At 32.6% G+C, this 26,678-nt stretch overlaps 1 protein-coding gene across 1 annotated transcript in view; it reads right to left on the bottom strand.

Annotated features, from left to right (window-relative positions):
- Window positions 1-6,212: 6,212 nt before the first annotated feature.
- Window positions 6,213-26,678, bottom strand: part of LOC131687655 (uncharacterized) — a 90,376-nt gene continuing 69,910 nt past the window's right edge. The window contains exons 4-5 of the mRNA XM_058971750.1: window positions 10,080-11,455; window positions 6,213-10,035 (exon numbers count right to left, since the gene is read on the bottom strand). Coding sequence (XP_058827733.1) covers window positions 6,213-10,035; window positions 10,080-11,455 — 5,199 coding nt within the window. The remainder of the gene's footprint in view (window positions 10,036-10,079; window positions 11,456-26,678) is intronic.

The following is a 26,678-nucleotide window of genomic DNA, read 5'->3' as shown; positions in this document are numbered from 1 at the left end:
GCCACCGTAAACACCACATCAGGTCAAGCCCTATGCTCGACGATGGTTGGGAACACAGCCAAGTCTATGCTCACGCAACCGGTAACTCAAGGGCACAGATGGTCAAATCGAAACCACGAAGAAATCCACTTTGTTTCCCAGAGCGCTCAATGCTCGCTTTTTCAACACTCACAAAAACACTATAAATGGCTACCGCACACCAGTCTTCAAGCTCATAACAAAATGGCGCTGGTACTATTCCAATATGGCGGCCATTTTCCAAACCACGTTTTGCGTAACCACTTTTCACGATACTGATTTTCTTCCGGTTCCGTAACAGTCGGAGCCGTCGGAGCACTTCACAACCTTAGATTCGGTTCGATGGACCAAATTATGTTCGAGAGTGGACTGTAACTTGGTGATTATAGGCGAACCGACGAACTCCGCGAATTTTCCACCACGTAATTCGGAAACCGGATAGAAACACTTGCGTTTAGTTTTAATAATGTATTTCCATCTAATTACATGTGTTACTCTTGCTTAAATTTGCTTCACTCAAAAAAAAACTAATCTTCGACTGCATGTCTTAACACGACGAAAGTACGATACCTTATGCCATTTATCCTCCAATACAGGTAGCATTTTTCTTCCCTTTCGCGCGCTTCGTTTGCGTTGCGTTTGTTACGCTGACGTGGCGCAGCGGTGCGTGTTGCCATATTATTTTATATCTAGGTAGGCTGTGTTTAAAAGTTACACAAAAAATTTTCATTCGTGACGTTTAAACGGCCCGAACACTGGTTATGGCGCAAAAATTATTACTTACATTATTTAAGATAAGAATGTAAGAATCAATATATCATAATAATATACCTATAAAAATAATATCACTGCATTAACCATCATTTGCCATTCCTCACAGCCCCCCCCCTCCAATCTCTCTCTCTCTCTCTCTCTCTCTCTCTCTCTCTCTCTCTCTCTCTCTCTCTCTTTCTCTCTCTGTCTCTCTTCCATTGCATCTATCAAGCTATTTCTGTATCCATTTCAAAGTTGTGTGATAAGATCTTCTGCCAATCTAAAATGTTTATTAATTGTAATTGAGAAGGTTTTAGAAAACAAAACCATTTTTTGTCTGCTGCTACATCAACTCAACTTTAATTCAATTGTATTCAAAGCCTGTATCTACACTATAATTAAGGAAATTCATGGCTATATAAGAAAAATATTTGGCTTAACTGGGTAATATGAAAGTTTGAAATTTTCAAAAGAGTCATTCCACGAGCGATATTTAAACTATTCGTATCTCTATTGAATTTTAAATGAAATATTTGCTCAAAGACTGAAAGCTGAAGCCAGCACGATTGGAATTGCCATCAACGTTTCGAAGACAAAATACATGAGAGGAAGAAGTTCTAGAGACGACAGTGTGAACCTCCCACCCGAGTTCGGATTGACGGTGACGAAATCGAGATGGTCGACGAATTCATGTATTTGGGCTCACTGGTAACCGACGACAATGATAACAGCAGAGACATTCAGAGACGGTCCTTAGCGGGAAATCGTGCCTACTTTGGACTCCAGAGGACGCTCCGGTCGAACAAAATTCGCCGGCGCACGAAGTTGATTATCTTCAAGACGCTGATTAGATCGGTGGTCCTCTACGGCCACGAGACCTGGACTATGCTCGTGGAGGACCAACGCGCCCTTGGAGTTTTCGAACGAAAGGTGTTACGTACCATCTATGGTGGCGTGCAGATGGAAGACGGAACGTTGCGCAGGCGAATGAACCATGAGTTGTATCAGCTGCACATTCGTTGTATTGGTACGAACTTTCATGAGAAAAAACGGATCAAATATCAAAAATATCCACAAATTAGATCCAGAAAAAGAAGTCTCCCAAAGTACCCACTCTCGATGGGGGATGGAACTACAATGTGTCTTCTAACTTATCGTCGTCCATATTTGGATATACTGAGTAGTTTGAATCATTTCTTTTTCACAGTATTGGTCTGTATAGGTCTTATTTATCCATATTTCCTGCACGAGAATTCCGAACGAAACAATATGAATGCTATAAGGATGAATGGAAAGAGACTGCATTGCAATCAACTGAATGCACGGCATTTATACTATTGACATAACCTAGACATTTCACACTATTTACTTCAATGCAAATAAAAACTTTGAAATATCTACCTGTCTCATTCACGAATCGCATTCTCCTTGTCGTTCTCTGTTTAAGGGGCTTGAAAGCACATGTGACCTTGTCTCATTTTACTATATTCAATTGCGCGTTAAAATACTGGACCAGTAAAATCTATTCCGTACATAAATTTTTTTTCGGGAATATGTGACCAAAAAGTAAACTTTGAATTCGTCAAGTAAGGATGCATGAAAACAAAAAGAATAAAACCAAAAAAGATGGAAGCCCTAGAAAGTCCATTGCATATTTATTAGCCTTTTCTCAGAAGATGGGATTTTCAAAAACATTTCAAAACTTTTTGATGCAATGGTTCTCAAATTCGGATTATTCACTTTCTTTATTCAAAAATGATTTTAGCTTCAAATATATGACCATTTCATTTTAATTAATTATTTCATTCCGCATCTTTTTATTCGTTTTGTTCATCTGCGTTCATTTTACTTATGTTATTCGTTTCATTCTTTGGATTCACTCTGATCAGTTTATTCTTTTTGTGCATTTTACTCATATCATTCATTGTTTTCATTGTATGCATTTTATTCATTTTTTCCAGTTTATTCATTTTGTTCAGTTTCTTCATTTTAATAATCTGACTACTTTTTCAGCTTTAATCATTTCATCCAAATAATTTATTAGATTCAATTTATTTCTTTATATTAATTTATAACCTTTTACCATTGTTCAATTTTTCAATGCATTTAATTCTGCTCATTTTCTTCTTTTTATTCATTTTATCACTTCAGCTCATTTTGTCTATTTGATTCGTTTGTTTTATTTATGTATTTCATTTATTTACTTTATTCATTTTGTTCATCCATTGTTTTTATTCATTTGATCCATTTCATTAATTTGATTCATTGTATTCACTGGATGAATTAAATCAATTTGATTCATTTAATTCAATTGATTCATTTAATCAATATGATTAATTTGATTTATGTGATTCGTGTGATTCATTTGATTCATTTGATTCATTTGATTCGTGTGATTCATTTGATTTATTTGATTCATTTGATTAATTTGATTCATTTGATTCATTTGTTTCATTTGATTCAATTGATTCATTTGATTCATTTGATTCATTTGATTCATTTGATTCATTTGATTCATTTGATTCAATTGATTCATTTGATTCATTTGATTCCTTTGATTCCTTTGATTCATTTGATTCATTTGATTCATTTGATTCATTTGATTAATTTGATTCATATGATTCATTTGATTCATTTGATTCATTTGATTCATTTGATTCATATGATTCATTTGATTCATTTGATTCATTTTTTTGGATACGTGATATTACTTTTAGACTTTTAGCCTGTACACTTGTTGGTTGTTTAACATAATGTGTTTTATTCCATTTTAAAATCTTACGAGCTAACCTAGCTAACCTGACTTAAACTATTCTATGTACATCAAAATGGGAGGAGTCAGTTACAATTTCAAAATACATAATTATGTACGAGTAGCGTAAAAAAGGGAAAACAAATCAATGAATAAGTATGGGTGCATCGGTTGCTATCGGTGCTTGTTTGGTTACGCAAGGCTGTTTATTTGTCGCCTCAGCATAATAATGACCTAGTGAGAATGTTGCTATAACAAGTGGTGCGAACCAGAATGGTTTAACTTGAATGCGCCCATATGGTTATGCAAGTTGGATTTGAAAACGATCGTTCAAGTAATTTACGATCTGTGGGAAAATATGAGTGTGGCCTCGTTTCAAGTGGCCTGACTAAAGGATATGTTAAATTCGGTTTTTATGACCTATGACCTGAGAAGGATTCACATTGGTGCATGTAGGGATTGGTTTTGTGGGAATAATTTGTGATGCTAGAAAGTAAATCCGTTACAATTTGATTCATTTGATTCATTTGATTTATTTGATTCATTTGATTCATTTGATTCATTTGATTCATTTGATTCATTTGATTCATTTGATTCATTTGATTCATTTGATTCATTTGATTCATTTGATTCATTTGATTCATTTGATTCATTTGATTCATTTGATTCATTTGATTCATTTGATTCATTTGATTCATTTGATTCATTTGATTCATTTGATTCATTTGATTCATTTGATTCATTTGATTCATTTGATTCATTTGATTCATTTGATTCATTTGATTCATTTGATTCATTTGATTCATTTGATTTATTTGATTCATTTGATTCATTTGATTCACTTGATTCACTTAATTCATTTGATTCATTTGATTCATTTGATTCATTTGATTCATTTGATTCATTTGATTCATAGGATTCATTTGATTCATTTGATTCATTTAATTCATTTGATTCATTTGATTCATTTGATTCATTTTATTCATTTGATTCATGTGATTCACTTGATTCATTTGATTCATTTGATTCATTTGATTCATTTGATTCATTTGATTCCTTTGATTCATTTGATTCATTTGATTCATTTGATTCATTTGATTCATTTGATTCATTTGATTCATTTGATTCATTTGATTCATTTGATTCATTTGATTCATTTGATTCATTTGATTCATTTGATTCATTTGATTCATTTGATTCATTTGATTTATTTGCTTCATTTGATTCATTTGATTCATTTGACTCATTTTATTCATTTGACTCATTTTATTCATATCTTTAATTTTATGCATTTCATGTTCAGTCATTCGTTTTATTTCATTCAATTTGTTAGTATGAGTCAATTTATTCTATTAATCTTATAACTATTTCTAAATATAATCTCAATTTTTATGTTATAACCTAATCTAATTTGATTCGTGTATATTATAATTTTGATTTCCATTAATTTTTCTACTCATTTTATAAATTTAAAAACCTATTGTTTCATTTTTTGCTTTACTTTTTTATTTCGGTCGTTTTGTTGATTTCTATAATTTATTTAGTTTATTCGAGATTTTATTCGTGCAAGATTAGGAACTGTTTTCATCCCACCCCTAGTTGGGTGCCTACTTCTCGTGAGTTCTGCAAACTAATTTAATAGTGAAATGTGTAAGAAATGTCTCATCTCACTGCTAGGTGGATTAAATCGGTTTTTTGCAAATAACTTTCGAACACTACAATACTGTTCCAAAAACTGCACATAAATAGAAAGCTTGTAAAAATACCTTTCTAACAAGCTATAGATTGTCTAAATCCGTGCACGAGCGGTGGAGATATTAAACATTTTGAATTTTTAGTCCTCGCTTATTAATTTTCACTAATTAATAATGAGATTGTTTCATACAGAGTATTGCTTTACTGGTGTTTTAGGGGCAAAACTAAACCGATTTTGAATATCGGGGTATGAAAACACATCTACGTGATTCAAGGAATTTGATGTTGAGAACATTTTGTGAATTACCTTTATAATAAATGAACTATTTCTCAAAAATCAATATATAAGTTCACTTCAAGGACAATATAATGTGTTGATAAAGAAACAGTGAGTTCTAGTATTTATTCCTTGGATTAGGCATTGCGTTCAATCATGAGGTAAATGTTGTATGGTATATCAATACACAGATCAACAAGTAATTCACCTAGTAGTGAGATAAAATATTTCTAATATAATTATACTTGTCGCGTCACCGAAAGCGAGTATATGTTTGAAGCCCAAAAATCTAGCGAAAATTTAGCTCTTTTGCAAGATTTAGGTAATACTGGTTGTTCGAGAGTGGACTGTAACTTGGTGATTATAGGCGAACCGACGAACTCCGCGAATTTTCCACCACGTAATTCGGAAACCGGATAGAAACACTTGCGTTTAGTTTTAATAATGTATTTCCATCTAATTACATGTGTTACTCTTGCTTAAATTTGCTTCACTCAAAAAAAAACTAATCTTCGACTGCATGTCTTAACACGACGAAAGTACGATACCTTATGCCATTTATCCTCCAATACAGGTAGCATTTTTCTTCCCTTTCGCGCGCTTCGTTTGCGTTGCGTTTGTTACGCTGACGTGGCGCAGCGGTGCGTGTTGCCATATTATTTTATATCTAGGTAGGCTGTGTTTAAAAGTTACACAAAAAAATTTCATTCGTGACGTTTAAACGGCCCGAACATCCTCCCCCGCGAGAAGCTGGTTGTCCAATATCGGTAAAGGAGCCAGCTTGTGAATTGGGCGCTTCAAGATACCGACCCTGGTTCGGACATCGACAACACGGATCAATCCATCCGATCCTGAGTAAGTTTTTTCTACTCTTCCTAGTTTCCAATGCTGCGGTGGTAAGTTGTCGTCTCGAATGATTACCACCATTCCAGCTTTAATGTTCTCCTTTCTCTTGTCCCATTTTTGTCGTATCTGTATCTCCTGCAGATATTCTAGAGACCAGCGTTTCCAGAACTCCTCACGCAAATGCTGGACATACTGCCACCTGGAAAGCCGATTGACAGGAATTCCGTCGTAGCTTGGCTCCGGAATAGCAACTAAAGGTCTGTCGATCATGAAATGTCCCGGAGTCAAGGGTTCAAGCTCTGATGGGTCGTCGGAGGCCGCATATAATGGCCGAGAATTGAGCTGAGCCTCAATCTGGCAGAGTAATGTCGAAAATTCAGACATTGTAAGTAGGCATGAATTCAAATTTCTTTTCAAGATTGCCTTCATGCTTTTAACCCCTGCCTCCCAAATTCCTCCCATGTGTGGTGCATTTGGAGGAATCATTTTCCATTCAATCTGTCGGGATTGACAGAATTCTTCTAACTTCAAATTGGTGGTTCGATCCTTGAAAAGGCGGTGCAGTTCGATCAAGTCGTTGCGGGCTCCGATAAAGTTTGTCCCGTTATCGGAAAATATTTGCTCAGGGACGCCACGACGAGAGACAAATCGCAACAATGCGGCAATAAATGCATCAGCAGACAGGTCTTCAACCAGCTCCAGGTGAATTCCCTTAGTAACCAAACACACAAATACGCTCACATATCCCTTTACAGGTGCTACCTTTCTACCAGTCTGCTTAATTAACATAGGACTTGCAAAGTCGACGCCCACCTTGGTGAAAGCGGGAGCTTTGTCGCATCTTGCTAACGGCAGGTCCCCCATGAATTGGCTTGCACACGGAGGTTTTAATTTGAAACACCGCACGCAATTTCTTGTCACCTTACGTACAGCAGAGCGAGCTCCCAAAATCAAAAAGTGACGACGAAGCTGGGCTAGAAGAGCCGGCGGTCCAATGTGTAGGTTCTCACGATGTACAGCTTCAATTAATCGTTTCACAATCACATCATCCTTTGGTAAGACCCACTGATGCTTCACGCCATACGGCAGATTTGAATGCCGAAGACGCCCGCCGACACGAATCATTCCATCGTCCATAAAAGGGTTCAACATAGAAAATCTCTTGCAGTACTCACCGGACTCAATGATGGCTGCTTCCTTACTAAAATGTTGCAATTGAACCACCCGTACAATCACCTTCAAGGAGTGGCGCATTTCAAACACAGTTGGGAACCGCTGTATGATTCGCTTCTTCTTCACCTTTTCCTTCGCGTTCCAGCAAAATCGTAAGACGTAGGCAAGGATTCGCTGGAGCTTCCTGAAGGACTCGAACTTCTGGAAAATCGGTAACGGCTCCGATTTCATTGTCGTAGAAACAATAGTGGATCGCCGCAACTCAGGTACATCGTCATCGGACAGCGGTTCTGGATCAACCACCTGATATTCTTCATTGCGCAGGAACAACGGTCCATTCCACCAAAGGTCGTTGTTCTCAAGACCATCAGCAGTTTGACCGCGTGACACTACATCGGCCGGATTATCCAGTGTATGAACACATTTCCATTTGAATTTCATTCCTGTCGCAGTAATTTCACTAATTCGATTGCGTACAAACACTTCTAAATGGTCCGGATTCTTAGCTAGCCATGCTAGCACCACTTGACTATCCGACCATAGTGTAATGTCACGAAAAGACAGTTCTAATGCTGAAATCACTGCTCTCACCAATCTGTGCAGCAAAAGCGCAGCTAGAAGCTCCTTTCTTGGAATGGTCAACACTGTCTTCGGAATAATCTTCGACTTGGCACACAGCAACCGTACTACCGTAGCTTGACCAGACACGATTGACCTGATATACACGCAAGCCCCGTATGCCTCCATACTTGCGTCACCAAATCCATGAAGCTCGAAAGCAGCAGCTCCAGTCACCATCACATGACGAGGGATGCGAAGGCGTGTAATACCACACAATGCACTAAGAAAATAATCAAATTTCTTCCTCAAATCACCCGTGAGCTCTTCATCCCATTCCACTTCTTCTTTCCAGATATTCTTCATTAGAAGTTTGCCGACAACGATAACTGGTGCCACAAGTCCCAACGGATCAAACATTCTCGATACCAGTGAGAGCGCTTGTCGCTTGGTTACGTCCCTTTCACTCACTACTGGAAGGGAGATGTACTGGAGAACGTCCAAATCGGGGTTCCACATTAGCCCTAATGTTTTGATTACCTCACTTGTTCCGCTTTCATCAATACTGACCAGTTCGTCCCGGTCCTTTTCCGGAATACGCTCCAGCAGTACCGGATTGTTTGATGCCCATTTGTGCAAATGAAATCCACCAGCCTGAAGGAGATGAATCAACTGCACCTGAGCTTCACTTGCTTCATCCAACTTGTTGAATCCGAACAACGCGTTATCGACATAAAAACTGTTCTTCACTATATCTGCAGCTAGCGGGTACTTGGAGCTTTCGTCGATAGCCAGCTGCAAGAGTGCCCGCGTTGCTAAAAACGGGGCAGAAGCCGTGCCGTAGGTGACAGTTGTCAGCTCTAGGACGCGAAGGGGATCGGAAGGATTTTTCCTCCAGAATATACGAGATAGCGGCGTATGCCGCCGATCGACTAAGACTTGCCTATACATTTTGGCCACATCAGTAGCCAACACATGAAGCGGAATACGGAATCGAAGTGAGATGGACTGTAAATCGCTCTGGATGATAGCACCAATCTTCATTACGTCGTTGAGCGATCGACCAGATACCTTAGCGGACGCATCGAACACTACACGACACTTAGTAGTGGTATTTGAAGGTCGCAGAACAGCATGATGTGGTAAGTACCACTTAATGGTGTCTACTGGATCCTTGTTTACATCAACTTCTTCACAGTGGCCAAGACTCTCGTACTCGACCATAAATTCCTGGTACTGCTTCATCAAGTCCGGATACCGTAACAATTTTCGTTCCAATCCATGGAACCTTTTTAATGCCATCGACCTAGAATCTCCCAGCTCGCTGACGGACTCCTTCAGAGGCAGCTGGACTATGTATCGCCCGGACGCATCTCTACGATGGGTAACCTTAAAATGCTCTTCACACTCATCCTCATCATTGCACGATTTATCAGCACTAGCAACATCTTCGACTTCCCAAAATCGTTGAATGGACTGGCTTAAATCGTCCATCGTGATTGTATGCGAGTGAACTGCTCCATCTGATGCCGCACCATCATTATACACGCCACCAACAACCCAGCCAAATTGGGTCTCGCGCAAAATGGGTAGACCCTCAGCCAACATAATCTCACCAGGTAGCAACAACTTCAGGAACCATTCGTTACCCAAGAGCATATCCACTTTGCTAGGATGCAAGAACTTCGGGTCAGCCAATTGAACACCAACGGGAATCTCTAATGCACTGTTCATAGCCGACGTAGGGAGATCTGCAGTGACCTTGTCGGTGACAAGGCATTTGATTTTTGCGTGGAAATCAGCGTACCTTGAAGACAGATGCACCACACAATCACTAGCGGATTCTATTTTCGCGCCATTGACTCCGAACAACGTGACCTTTGAAGCATTCAGCATCAATCCCAGCAGATCAGCCGCTGAACGTGAAATTAAATTTACTTGGGAACCACTGTCCAATAATATTCTACACGGGTGGGGCTTGTAGTTTTTATCAAAAACATCCACTACCGCCGTGAGCAACAGCACTTGCTGCGAATGAGTAGCCAAGTTGCTACTGTCGGAACCGTTGCTGATGGTGCATTCTCTTGCTCTATTACAGGTGGTTCCGGAGCCACCTTAGGTTTGTCCTCTGCGTGCAACAGGCTATGGTGCCGACGCTTGCACTTCTGGCACGATTTGTCCGACGAACAGTCGATACTACGATGGCCTCTTCTTAGGCAGTTGAAGCAAACGTTTCTCTCACGTACTTTCACCAATCTTTGCGGAACCGGTAGAGATTTGAAATCAGCGCAGTTATGATTTGCGTGTACCTTACCGCAGAAATCGCACTTTATTTCCGTCTCGCTCGACGAAACCGTTGCATGTACCTTTTGACCCGGCGGTTTGCTAGGTGCATAAGCAGATTTAACGGGAATTGTAGCCTTCTGGTAGCTGATTTCAATTCTCTCCAGTATGAAAGTCTGTTCCTTCAGGAACGTCAGCATTTTTTTGTATTCGGGGAGCTCTCCATGATTAACCGATGACTCCCACAGATGACGAACGTCAGAGTGCAACGCTGCGGCCAAAAGCTGAATCACGAAATCCTCTCCAACACCTTCGAACTGTCGTTCAAGAAATTTCAGCCCTTCGACATGTTTGCTGCATTCATCCACCAGATTGCGTAGCTCCAAATGACTCTTCTTAGTCATGCGCTTAAGATTCAGCAGACCGTGAATGTGGGAATCTATGGCATGACGCTTGTTCTCGTACCGCTCTTCCAGGATTTGCCACGCATGGGCATAGTTGCCCTCATTGATTGTTTTTGCATCAATAAGACCAGCTGCACTACCGACCAGAGCTTTCTCCAGATGGTATAGCTTGACAGCTGGTGGATCTGGACCTCTGTCCACGAGGTCCTTGAACATGGCCTTGAATTTTGGCCAGCTTTCGTACCGACCATCGAATGTGGGAATCGGCATGCGAAGCGGTTGGTGAATTACAACTGGTGCTTGCTGGTTATTGCCATTCCTTGTGAGCTCTGTGGTAGCAGCAGCAGCCGCCGCGGTTGCGTTGATCCTGGTGAGCTGTTCCTCCAACATAATAGAAACATTATCGTACAGGATGTCGAACTCTTCATACTGCTGGTCATGTTGTTCGTAGTCCTCGACCGCCGTTAGTTCCATTATTCGCTCGTGAACATCGTTGTAATCCTTTTGAGCTGCTTCTAATTTCCGCAGATACACCTTAACCTCAGCTTCTGTCAGCTGAGCCACTTCCTGTTCATCGGGGCATATAGTATGGAGGATACGAGTAACCTTACCTTTGGCTACGCCACGGCGGTGGACGAGCTTATCCATGTTCTCTCCGGAGACCAACTTCTCCGTCAACTTAACCTTCTTCTTTTCCTTCTTGATGCGAGGGGTCGAAAAATCTAGAGTAGACTGCCCAAGTGCAGAACTAGCTCCAAATTTCGTTGCTTCTTTATGCTTTGGATCACTTCTTTTCGACATGCCACCGTAAACACCACATCAGGTCAAGCCCTATGCTCGACGATGGTTGGGAACACAGCCAAGTCTATGCTCACGCAACCGGTAACTCAAGGGCACAGATGGTCAAATCGAAACCACGAAGAAATCCACTTTGTTTCCCAGAGCGCTCAATGCTCGCTTTTTCAACACTCACAAAAACACTATAAATGGCTACCGCACACCAGTCTTCAAGCTCATAACAAAATGGCGCTGGTACTATTCCAATATGGCGGCCATTTTCCAAACCACGTTTTGCGTAACCACTTTTCACGATACTGATTTTCTTCCGGTTCCGTAACAGTCGGAGCCGTCGGAGCACTTCACAACCTTAGATTCGGTTCGATGGACCAAATTATGTTCGAGAGTGGACTGTAACTTGGTGATTATAGGCGAACCGACGAACTCCGCGAATTTTCCACCACGTAATTCGGAAACCGGATAGAAACACTTGCGTTTAGTTTTAATAATGTATTTCCATCTAATTACATGTGTTACTCTTGCTTAAATTTGCTTCACTCAAAAAAAAACTAATCTTCGACTGCATGTCTTAACACGACGAAAGTACGATACCTTATGCCATTTATCCTCCAATACAGGTAGCATTTTTCTTCCCTTTCGCGCGCTTCGTTTGCGTTGCGTTTGTTACGCTGACGTGGCGCAGCGGTGCGTGTTGCCATATTATTTTATATCTAGGTAGGCTGTGTTTAAAAGTTACACAAAAAAATTTCATTCGTGACGTTTAAATGGCCCGAACACTGGTTATGGCGCAAAAATTACTACTTACATTATTTAAGATAAGAATGTAAGAATCAATATATCATAATAATATACCTTTAAAAATAATATCACTGCATTAACCATCATTTGCCATTCCTCACAGCCCCCCCCCCCCTCCAATCTCTTTCTCTCTCTCTCTCTCTCTCTCTCTCTCTCTCTCTCTCTCTCTCTCTCTCTCTCTCTCTCTTTCTCTCTCTGTCTCTCTTCCATTGCATCTATCTAGCTATTTCTGTATCCATTTCAAAGTTGTGTGATAAGATCTTCTGCCAATCTAAAATGTTTATTAATTGTAATTGAGAAGGTTTTAGAAAACAAAACCATTTTTTGTCTGCTGCTACATCAACTCAACTTTAATTCAATTGTATTCAAAGCCTGTATCTACACTATAATTAAGGAAATTCATGGCTATATAAGAAAAATATTTGGCTTAACTGGGTAATATGAAAGTTTGAAATTTTCAAAAGAGTCATTCCACGAGCGATATTTAAACTATTCGTATCTCTATTGAATTTTAAATGAAATATTTGCTCAAAGACTGAAAGCTGAAGCCAGCACGATTGGAATTGCCATCAACGTTTCGAAGACAAAATACATGAGAGGAAGAAGTTCTAGAGACGACAGTGTGAACCTCCCACCCGAGTTCGGATTGACGGTGACGAAATCGAGATGGTCGACGAATTCATGTATTTGGGCTCACTGGTAACCGACGACAATGATAACAGCAGAGACATTCAGAGACGGTCCTTAGCGGGAAATCGTGCCTACTTTGGACTCCAGAGGACGCTCCGGTCGAACAAAATTCGCCGGCGCACGAAGTTGATTATCTTCAAGACGCTGATTAGATCGGTGGTCCTCTACGGCCACGAGACCTGGACTATGCTCGTGGAGGACCAACGCGCCCTTGGAGTTTTCGAACGAAAGGTGTTACGTACCATCTATGGTGGCGTGCAGATGGAAGACGGAACGTTGCGCAGGCGAATGAACCATGAGTTGTATCAGCTGCACATTCGTTGTATTGGTACGAACTTTCATGAGAAAAAACCGACTTAATCCACCTAGCAGTGAGATGAGACATTTCTTACACATTTCACTATTGGATTAGTTTGCAGAACTCACGAGAAGTAGGCACCCAACTAGAGGTGGGTTGAAAACAGTTTCTAGTCTTGCACGAATAAAAGCTCGAATAAACTGAATAAATTATAGAAATGAACAAAACGACCGAAATAAAAAAGTAAAACAAAAAATGAAACAATAGGTTTTTAAATTCATAAAATGAGTAGAAAAATTAATGGAAATCAAAATTATAATATACACGAATCAAATTAGATTAAGTTATTAAATAAAAATTAAGATTATAATTAGAAATAGTTTTAAGATTAATAGAATAAATTGACTCATACTAACAAATTGAATGAAATAAAACGAATGACTGAACATGAAATGCATAAAATTAAAGATATGAATAAAATGAATTAGATAAATCAAATGAATCAAATAAATCAAATGAATCAAACGAATCAAATGAATCAAATGAATCAAATGAATCAAATGAATCAAATGAATCAAATGAATCAAATGAATCAAATGAATCAAATGAATCAAATGAATCAAACGAATCAAATGAATCAAATGAATCAAATGAATCAAATGAATCAAATGAATCAAATGAATCAAATGAATCAAATGAATCAAATGAATCAAATGAATCAAATGAATCAAATGAATCAAATGAATCAAATGAATCAAATGAATCAAATGAATCAAATGAATCAAATAAATCAAATGAATCAAATGAATCAAATGAATCAAATGAATCAAATGAATCAAATGAATCAAATGAATCAAATGAATCAAATGAATCAAATGAATCAAATGAATCAAATGAATCAAATGAATCAAATGAATCAAATGAATCAAATGAATCAAATGAATCAAATGAATCAAATGAATCAAATGAATCAAATGAATCAAATGAATCAAATGAATCAAATGAATCAAATGAATCAAATGAATCAAATGAATCAAATGAATCAAATGAATCAAATGAATCAAATGAATCAAATGAATCAAATGAATCAAATGAATCAAATGAATCAAATGAATCAACTGAATCAAATGAATCAAATGAATCAAATGAATCAAATGAATCAAATGAATCAAATGAATCAAATGAATCAAATGAATCAAATGAATCAAATGAATCAAATGAATCAAATGAATCAAATGAATCAAATGAATCAAATGAATCAAATGAATCAAATGAATCAAATGAATCAAATGAATCAAATGAATCAAATGAATCAAATGAATCAAATGAATCAAATGAATCAAATGAATCAAATGAATCAAATGAATCAAATGAATCAAATGAATCAAATGAATCAAATGAATCAAATGAATCAAATGAATCAAATGAATCAAATGAATCAAATGAATCAAATGAATCAAATGAATCAAATGAATCAAATGAATCAAATGAATCAAATGAATCAAATGAATCAAATGAATCAAATGAATCAAATGAATCAAATGAATCAAATGAATCAAATGAATCAAATGAATCAAATGAATCAAATGAATCAAATGAATCAAATGAATCAAATGAATCAAATGAATCAAATGAATCAAATGAATCAAATGAATCAAATGAATCAAATGAATCAAATGAATCAAATGAATCAAATGAATCAAATGAATCAAATGAATCAAATGAATCAAATGAATCAAATGAATCAAATGAATCAAATGAATCAAATGAATCAAATGAATCAAATGAATCAAATGAATCAAATGAATCAAATGAATCAAATGAATCAAATGAATCAAATGAATCAAATGAATCAAATGAATCAAATGAATCAAATGAATCAAATGAATCAAATGAATCAAATGAATCAAATGAATCAAATGAATCAAATGAATCAAATGAATCAAATGAATCAAATGAATCAAATGAATCAAATGAATCAAATGAATCAAATGAATCAAATGAATCAAATGAATCAAATGAATCAAATGAATCAAATGAATCAAATGAATCAAATGAATCAAATGAATCAAATGAATCAAATGAATCAAATGAATCAAATGAATCAAATGAATCAAATGAATCAAATGAATCAAATGAATCAAATGAATCAAATGAATCAAATGAATCAAATGAATCAAATGAATCAAATGAATCAAATGAATCAAATGAATCAAATGAATCAAATGAATCAAATGAATCAAATGAATCAAATGAATCAAATGAATCAAATGAATCAAATGAATCAAATGAATCAAATGAATCAAATGAATCAAATGAATCAAATGAATCAAATGAATCAAATGAATCAAATGAATCAAATGAATCAAATGAATCAAATGAATCAAATGAATCAAATGAATCAAATGAATCAAATGAATCAAATGAATCAAATGAATCAAATGAATCAAATGAATCAAATGAATCAAATGAATCAAATGAATCAAATGAATCAAATGAATCAAATGAATCAAATGAATCAAATGAATCAAATGAATCAAATGAATCAAATGAATCAAATGAATCAAATGAATCAAATGAATCAAATGAATCAAATGAATCAAATGAATCAAATGAATCAACTGAATCAAATGAATCAAATGAATCAAATGAATCAAATGAATCAAATGAATCAAATGAATCAAATGAATCAAATGAATCAAATGAATCAAATGAATCAAATGAATCAAATGAATCAAATGAATCAAATGAATCAAATGAATCAAATGAATCAAATGAATCAAATGAATCAAATGAATCAAATGAATCAAATGAATCAAATGAATCAAATGAATCAAATGAATCAAATGAATCAAATGAATCAAATGAATCAAATGAATCAAATGAATCAAATGAATCAAATGAATCAAATGAATCAAATGAATCAAATGAATCAAATGAATCAAATGAATCAAATGAATCAAATGAATCAAATGAATCAAATGAATCAAATGAATCAAATGAATCAAATGAATCAAATGAATCAAATGAATCAAATGAATCAAATGAATCAAATGAATCAAATGAATCAAATGAATCAAATGAATCAAATGAATCAAATGAATCAAATGAATCAAATGAATCAAATGAATCAAATGAATCAAATGAATCAAATGAATCAAATGAATCAAATGAATCAAATGAATCAAATGAATCAAATGAATCAAATGAATCAAATGAATCAAATGAATCAAATGAATCAAATGAATCAAATGAATCAAATGAATCAAATGAATCAAATGAATCAAATGAATCAAATGAATCAAATGAATCAAATGAATCAAATGAATCAAATGAATCAAATGAATCAAATGAATCAAATGAATCAAATGAATCAAATGAATCAAATGAATCAAATGAATCAAATGAATCAAATGAATCAAACGAATCTAATGAATCAAACGAATCAAATGAATCAAATGAATCAAAAGAATCAAATGAATCAAAGGAATCAAATGAATCAAATAAATCAAATGAATCAAATGATTCAAATGAATCAAATGAATAAAATGAATCAAATGAATCAAATGAATAAAATGAATCAAATGAATCAAATGAATCAAATGAATCAAATAAATCAAATGAATCAAATGAATCAAATGAATCAAATGAATCAAATGAATCAAATGAATCAAAAAAATCAAATGATTCAAATGAATCAAATGAATCAAATGAATCAAATTAATCAAATGAATCAAATGAATCAAATGAATCAAATGTATTAAATGAATTAAATGAATCAAATGAATCAAATTATTCAAATGAATCAAATGAATCAAATGAATCAAATGAATTAAATGAATCAAATGAATCAAATGAATCAAATGAATCAAATGAATCAAATGAATCAAATGAAGCAAAAGAATCAAATGAATCAAATGAATCAAATGAATCAAATGAATCAAATGAATCAAATGAATCAAATGAATCAAATGAATCAAATGAATCAAATGAATCAAATGAATCAAATGAATCAAATGAATCAAATGAATCAAATGAATCAAATGAATCAAATGAATCAAATGAATCAAATGAATCAAATGAATCAAATGAATCAAATGAATCAAATGAATCAAATGAATCAAATGAATCAAATGAATCAAATGAATCAAATGAATCAAATGAATCAAATGAATCAAATGAATCAAATGAATCAAATGAATCAAATGAATCAAATGAATCAAATGAATCAAATGAATCAAATGAATCAAATGAATCAAATGAATCAAATGAATCAAATGAATCAAATGAATCAAATGAATCAAATGAATCAAATGAATCAAATGAATCAAATGAATCAAATGAATCAAATGAATCAAATGAATCAAATGAATCAAATGAATCAAATGAATCAAATGAATCAAATGAATCAAATGAATCAAATGAATCAAATGAATCAAATGAATCAAATGCATCAAATGCATCAAATGAATCAAATGAATCAAATGAATCAAATGAATCAAATGAATCAAATGAATCAAATGAATCAAATGAATCAAATGAATCAAATGAATCAAATGAATCAAATGAATCAAATGAATCAAATGAATCAAATGAATCAAATGAATCAAATGAATCAAATGAATCAAATGAATCAAATGAATCAAATGAATCAAATGAATCAAATGAATCAAATGAATCAAATGAATCAAATGAATCAAATGAATCAAATGAATCAAATGAATCAAATGAATCAAATGAATCAAATGAATCAAATGAATCAAATGAATCAAATGAATCAAATGAATCAAATGAATCAAATGAATCAAATGAATCAAATGAATCAAATGAATCAAATGAATCAAATGAATCAAATGAATCAAATGAATCAAATGAATCAAATGAATCAAATGAATCAAATGAATCAAATGAATCAAATGAATCAAATGAATCAAATGAATCAAATGAATCAAATGAATCAAATGAATCAAATGAATCAAATGAATCAACTGAATCAACTGAATCAAATGAATCAAATGAATCAAAGGAATCAAATGAATCAAATGAATCAAATGAATCAAATGAATCAAATGAATCAAATGAATCAAATGAATCAAATGAATCAAATGAATCAAATGAATCAAATGAATCAAATGAATCAAATGAATCAAATGAATCAAATGAATCAAATGAATCAAATGAATCAAATGAATCAAATGAATCAAATGAATCAAATGAATCAAATGAATCAAATGAATCAAATGAATCAAATGAATCAAATGAATCAAATGAATCAAATGAATCAAATGAATCAAATGAATCAAATGAATCAAATGAATCAAATGAATCAAATGAATCAAATGAATCAAATGAATCAAATGAATCAAATGAATCAAATGAATCAAATGAATCAAATGAATCAAATGAATCAAATGAATCAAATGAATCAAATGAATCAAATGAATCAAATGAATCAAATGAATCAAATGAATCAAATGAATCAAATGAATCAAATGAATCAAATGAATCAAATGAATCAAATAAATCAAATGAATCAAATGAATCAAATGAATCAAATGAATCAAATGAATCAAATGAATCAAATGAATCAAATGAATCAAATGAATCAACTGAATCAACTGAATCAAATGAATCAAATGAATCAAATGAATCAAATGAATCAAATGAATCAAATGAATCAAATGAATCAAATGAATCAAATTGATTTAATTCATCCAGTGAATACAATGAATTAAATTAATGAAATGGATCAAATGAATAAAAAGAATGGATGAACAAAATGAATAAAGTAAAAAACAAACGAATCAAATAAACAAAATGAGCTGAAGTGATAAAATTAATAAAAAGAAGAAAATGAGCAGAATTAAATGCATTGATTAAAATGAAAGATTGAACAATGGTAAAAGGTTAAAAATAATATAAAGAAATAAATTGAATCAAATAAATTATTTGGATGAGATGATTAAAACTGGAAAAATAGTCAGATTATTAAAATGAAGAAACTGAACAAAATGAATAAAATGCATACAATGAAAACAATGAATGAAATGAGTAAAATGCACCAAAATAATAAACTGATCAGAGTGAATCCAAAGAATGAAACGAATAAAATTAGTAAAATGAACGCAGATGAACAAAACGAATAAAAAGATGCGGAATGAAATAATTAATTAAAATGAAAAGGGTATATATTTGAAGCCAAAAACATTTTTGAATAAGGAAAATGAACAAACCGGATTGTACGAATTTGAGAACCATTGCATCAGAAAGTTTTGAAATGTTTTTGAAAATCCCATCTTCTGCGAAAAGGCTAATAAATATGCAATGGACTTTCTAGGGCTTCCATCTTTTTTTGGTTTTATTCTTTTTGTTTTCATGCTTCTTTACTTGACGAATTCGAAGTTTACTTTTTGGTCACATATTCCCGAAAAAAAATTATGTGCAGAATAGAATTTGCTGGTCCAGTATTTTAACGCGCAATTGAATATAGTAAAATGAAACAAGATCACATGTGCTTTCAAGCCCCTTAAACAGAGAACGACAGGGAGAATGCGATTCGTGAATGAGACAGGTAGATATTTCAAAGTTTTTATTTACATTGAAGTAAATAGTGTGAAATGTCTAGGCTATGTCGATAGCATAAAAGCCGTGCGTTCAGTTGATTGCAATGCAGTCTCTTTCCATTCATCCTTATAGCTTTCATATTTTTTCGTTCGGAATTCTCGTGCAGGAAATATGGATAAATAAGTCCTATACATACCAATACTGTGAAAACGAAATGGTTCAAACTACTCAGTATATGCAGATATGAACGACGATAAGTTAGAAGACACATTGCAGTTGCATCCCCCATCGAGAGTGGGTACTTTGGGAGACTTCTTTTCCTGGATCTAATTTGTGGATATTTTTGGTCTTTGATCCGTTATTTTTCATGGAAGTTCGTACCAATACAACGAATGTGCAGCTGATACAACTCATGGTTCATTCGCCTGCGCAACTTCCCGTCTTCCATCTGCTCGCCACCATAGATGGTACGCAACACCTTTCGTTCGAAAACTCCAAGGGCATAGTCCAGGTCTCGTGGCCGTAGAGGACCACCGACCTAGTCAGCGTCTTGTAAATAATCAACTTCGTGCGGTGACGAATTTTGTTCGACCGGAGCGTCCTCTGGAGTCCAAAGTAGGCACGATTTCCCACTTATATCCGTCTCTGAATTTCTCTGCTGTTATCATTGTCGTTGGTTACCAGTGAGCCCAAATACATGAATTCGTCGACCATCTCAATTTTGCCACCGTCAATCCGAACTCGGTTGAGAGGTTCACATTGTCGTCTATAGAACCTCTTTCTTTCATGTATTTTGTCTTCGAAACGTTGATGGCAATTTCAATCCAGCTGGTTTCAGCTTTCAATCTGTGAGCATATATTTCATTCAAAGTTCAATAGAGATACGAATGGTTTAAATATCGCACGTGGAATGTCTCTTTTGAAAATTTTCATCGTCAAACTTTCATATTACCCAGTTAAGCCAAATATTTTTCTGATATAGCCATTAATTTCCCTTATTATAGTGTAGATACAGGCTTTGAATACAATTGAATTAAAGTTGAGTTGATGTAGCAGCAGACAAAAAATAGTTTTGTTTTCTCAAACCTTCGCAATTACAATTAATAAATATTTCAGATTGGCAGAAGATCTTATCACACAACTTAGAAATTGATACAGAAATAGCTACATAGATGCGATAGAAGAGAGACAGAGAGAAAGAAAGAGAGAGATAGAGAGAGAGAGTGATGCGGGTGGGGGGGGGGGGGGGGTGGGCATGTGAGGAATGGCAAATGATGGTTTATTTTTATAGGTTTATTTGATATATTGATTCTTACATTCTTATCATAAATAATGTAAGTAGTATTTTTTGCGCCATAACTAGTATAACCTAAATCTTGCAAAAGAGCTAAATTTTCGCTAGATTTTTGGGCTTCAAACATACAGTTGCTTTCGGTGACGCCACTAGTATAATTATATTAGAAATCTTTTATCTCACTACTAGGTGAATTACTTGTTGATCTGTGTATTGATATACAATCCAACATTTACCTCATGATTGAACGCAATGTCTAATCCAAGGGATAAATACTAGAACTCACTGTTTCTTTATCAACACATTATTTTGTCTTTGAAGTGAACTTATATATTGATTTTTGAGGAATAGTTCATTTATTATAAAGATAATTCACAAAATGTTCTCAACATCGAATTCCTTGAATAACGTAGATGTGTTTTCATACCCCGATACTCAAAATCGGTTTAGTTTTGCCCCTAAAACACCAGTAAAGCAATACTCTGTATGAAACAATCTCATTTTTAGTTAGTGGAAATTGGTAGTCGAGGACTAAAAATACAAAATGTTTAATATCTCCGTCGCTCGTGCACGGATTTAGCAAATCTATAGCTCGTTAGAAAGGTATTTTTACAAGCTTTCTATTTATGTGCAGTTTGTGGAACAATATTGTATCGTTCGAAAGTTATTTGCAAAAAACCTGCTGTGTTTTGACAAAATCGCCCATATCTCAGAAAGTAAACAACATATCGAAAATCAAAAATAATAGTGTCAAATGGCAGCGTTAGGCCTTTCATTTGAAACTAATTTCATTAAGATCGGCTCAGCCATTGCTGAGATAATTACATGACATTTTGTACATACATACATACACACATACACACACACACACACACATACAGACATTGTCTCAATTTATCGAGCTGAGTCGATTGGTATATGAGACTCGGCCCTCCGGGCCTCGGAAAAAATTTTGAAAGTTTGAGCGAATCCTATACATTTCTTTTGTAAGAAATGTAAAAACAAAACGACCGAAATAAAAAGTAAAGCAAAAAGTGAAACAATAGGTTTTTAAATTCATAAAATGAGTAGAAAAATTAATGGAAATCAAAATTATAATATACACGAATCAAATTAGATTAGGTTATTACATAAAAATTAAGATTATATTTAGAAATAGTTATAAGATTAATAGAATAAATTGACTCATACTAACAAATTGAATGAAATAAAACGAACGACTGAACATGAAATGCATACAATTAAAGATATGAATAAAATGAATGAGATAAATCAAATGAATCAAATGAATCAAATGAATCAAATGAATCAAATGAATCAAATGAATCAAATGAATCAAATGAATCAAATGAATCAAATGAATCAAATGATTCAAATGAATCAAACGAATCAAATGAATCAAATGAATCAATTGAATCAAATGAATCAAATGAAGCAAATGAATCAAATGAATCAAATGAATCAAATCAATCAAATCAATCAAATCAATCAAATCAATCAAATCAATCAAATCAATCAAATCAATCAAATCAATCAAATCAATCAAATCAATCAAATCAATCAAATCAATCAAATCAATCAAATCAATCAAATCAATCAAATCAATCAAATCAATCAAATCAATCAAATCAATCAAATCAATCAAATCAATCAAATCAATCAAATCAATCAAATCAATCAAATCAATCAAATCAATCAAATCAATCAAATCAATCAAATCAATCAAATCAATCAAATCAATCAAATCAATCAAATCAATCAAATCAATCAAATCAATCAAATCAATCAAATAAATCAAATCAATCAAATCAATCAAATCAATCAAATCAATCAAATCAATCAAATCAATCAAATCAATCAAATCAATCAAATCAATCAAATCAATCAAATCAATCAAATCAATCAAATCAATCAAATCAATCAAATCAATCAAATCAATCAAATCAATCAAATCAATCAAATTAATCAAATCAATCAAATCAATCAAATCAATCAAATCAATCAAATCAATCAAATCAATCAAATCAATCAAATCAATCAAATCAATCAAATCAATCAAATCAATCAAATCAATCAAATCAATCAAATCAATCAAATCAATCAAATCAATCAAATCAATCAAATCAATCAAATCAATCAAATCAATCAAATCAATCAAATCAATCAAATCAATCAAATCAATCAAATCAATCAAATCAATCAAATCAATCAAATCAATCAAATCAATCAAATCAATCAAATCAATCAAATCAATCAAATCAATCAAATCAATCAAATCAATCAAATCAATCAAATCAATCAAATCAATCAAATCAATCAAATCAATCAAATCAATCAAATCAATCAAATCAATCAAATCAATCAAATCAATCAAATCAATCAAATCAATCAAATCAATCAAATCAATCAAATCAATCAAATCAATCAAATCAATCAAATCAATCAAATCAATCAAATCAATCAAATCAATCAAATCAATCAAATCAATCAAATCAATCAAATCAATCAAATCAATCAAATCAATCAAATCAATCAAATCAATCAAATCAATCAAATCAATCAAATCAATCAAATCAATCAAATCAATCAAATCAATCAAATCAATCAAATCAATCAAATCAATCAAATCAATCAAATCAATCAAATCAATCAAATCAATCAAATCAATCAAATCAATCAAATCAATCAAATCAATCAAATCAATCAAATCAATCAAATCAATCAAATCAATCAAATCAATCAAATCAATCAAATCAATCAAATCAATCAAATCAATCAAATCAATCAAATCAATCAAATCAATCAAATCAATCAAATCAATCAAATCAATCAAATCAATCAAATCAATCAAATCAATCAAATCAATCAAATCAATCAAATCAATCAAATCAATCAAATCAATCAAATCAATCAAATCAATCAAATCAATCAAATCAATCAAATCAATCAAATCAATCAAATCAATCAAATCAATCAAATCAATCAAATCAATCAAATCAATCAAATCAATCAAATCAATCAAATCAATCAAATCAATCAAATCAATCAAATCAATCAAATCAATCAAATCAATCAAATCAATCAAATCAATCAAATCAATCAAATCAATCAAATCAATCAAATCAATCAAATCAATCAAATCAATCAAATCAATCAAATCAATCAAATCAATCAAATCAATCAAATCAATCAAATCAATCAAATCAATCAAATCAATCAAATCAATCAAATCAATCAAATCAATCAAATCAATCAAATCAATCAAATCAATCAAATCAATCAAATCAATCAAATCAATCAAATCAATCAAATCAATCAAATCAATCAAATCAATCAAATCAATCAAATCAATCAAATCAATCAAATCAATCAAATCAATCAAATCAATCAAATCAATCAAATCAATCAAATCAATCAAATCAATCAAATCAATCAAATCAATCAAATCAATCAAATCAATCAAATCAATCAAATCAATCAAATCAATCAAATCAATCAAATCAATCAAATCAATCAAATCAATCAAATCAATCAAATCAATCAAATCAATCAAATCAATCAAATCAATCAAATCAATCAAATCAATCAAATCAATCAAATCAATCAAATCAATCAAATCAATCAAATCAATCAAATCAATCAAATCAATCAAATCAATCAAATCAATCAAATCAATCAAATCAATCAAATCAATCAAATCAATCAAATCAATCAAATCAATCAAATCAATCAAATCAATCAAATCAATCAAATCAATCAAATCAATCAAATCAATCAAATCAATCAAATCAATCAAATCAATCAAATCAATCAAATCAATCAAATCAATCAAATCAATCAAATCAATCAAATCAATCAAATCAATCAAATCAATCAAATCAATCAAATCAATCAAATCAATCAAATCAATCAAATCAATCAAATCAATCAAATCAATCAAATCAATCAAATCAATCAAATCAATCAAATCAATCAAATCAATCAAATCAATCAAATCAATCAAATCAATCAAATCAATCAAATCAATCAAATCAATCAAATCAATCAAATCAATCAAATCAATCAAATCAATCAAATCAATCAAATCAATCAAATCAATCAAATCAATCAAATCAATCAAATCAATCAAATCAATCAAATCAATCAAATCAATCAAATCAATCAAATCAATCAAATCAATCAAATCAATCAAATCAATCAAATCAATCAAATCAATCAAATCAATCAAATCAATCAAATCAATCAAATCAATCAAATCAATCAAATCAATCAAATCAATCAAATCAATCAAATCAATCAAATCAATCAAATCAATCAAATCAATCAAATCAATCAAATCAATCAAATCAATCAAATCAATCAAATCAATCAAATCAATCAAATCAATCAAATCAATCAAATCAATCAAATCAATCAAATCAATCAAATCAATCAAATCAATCAAATCAATCAAATCAATCAAATCAATCAAATCAATCAAATCAATCAAATCAATCAAATCAATCAAATCAATCAAATCAATCAAATCAATCAAATCAATCAAATCAATCAAATCAATCAAATCAATCAAATCAATCAAATCAATCAAATCAATCAAATCAATCAAATCAATCAAATCAATCAAATCAATCAAATCAATCAAATCAATCAAATCAATCAAATCAATCAAATCAATCAAATCAATCAAATCAATCAAATCAATCAAATCAATCAAATCAATCAAATCAATCAAATCAATCAAATCAATCAAATCAATCAAATCAATCAAATCAATCAAATCAATCAAATCAATCAAATCAATCAAATCAATCAAATCAATCAAATCAATCAAATCAATCAAATCAATCAAATCAATCAAATCAATCAAATCAATCAAATCAATCAAATCAATCAAATCAATCAAATCAATCAAATCAATCAAATCAATCAAATCAATCAAATCAATCAAATCAATCAAATCAATCAAATCAATCAAATCAATCAAATCAATCAAATCAATCAAATCAATCAAATCAATCAAATCAATCAAATCAATCAAATCAATCAAATCAATCAAATCAATCAAATCAATCAAATCAATCAAATCAATCAAATCAATCAAATCAATCAAATCAATCAAATCAATCAAATCAATCAAATCAATCAAATCAATCAAATCAATCAAATCAATCAAATCAATCAAATCAATCAAATCAATCAAATCAATCAAATCAATCAAATCAATCAAATCAATCAAATCAATCAAATCAATCAAATCAATCAAATCAATCAAATCAATCAAATCAATCAAATCAATCAAATCAATCAAATCAATCAAATCAATCAAATCAATCAAATCAATCAAATCAATCAAATCAATCAAATCAATCAAATCAATCAAATCAATCAAATCAATCAAATCAATCAAATCAATCAAATCAATCAAATCAATCAAATCAATCAAATCAATCAAATCAATCAAATCAATCAAATCAATC

This window comes from Topomyia yanbarensis, chromosome 3, assembly GCF_030247195.1.
Source record: "Topomyia yanbarensis strain Yona2022 chromosome 3, ASM3024719v1, whole genome shotgun sequence".
NCBI classification, from domain to species: domain Eukaryota; kingdom Metazoa; phylum Arthropoda; class Insecta; order Diptera; family Culicidae; genus Topomyia; species Topomyia yanbarensis.
The sequence above is the reverse complement of the archived record's forward strand: the minus strand, read 5'-3'. Positions and strand labels throughout refer to the sequence as shown.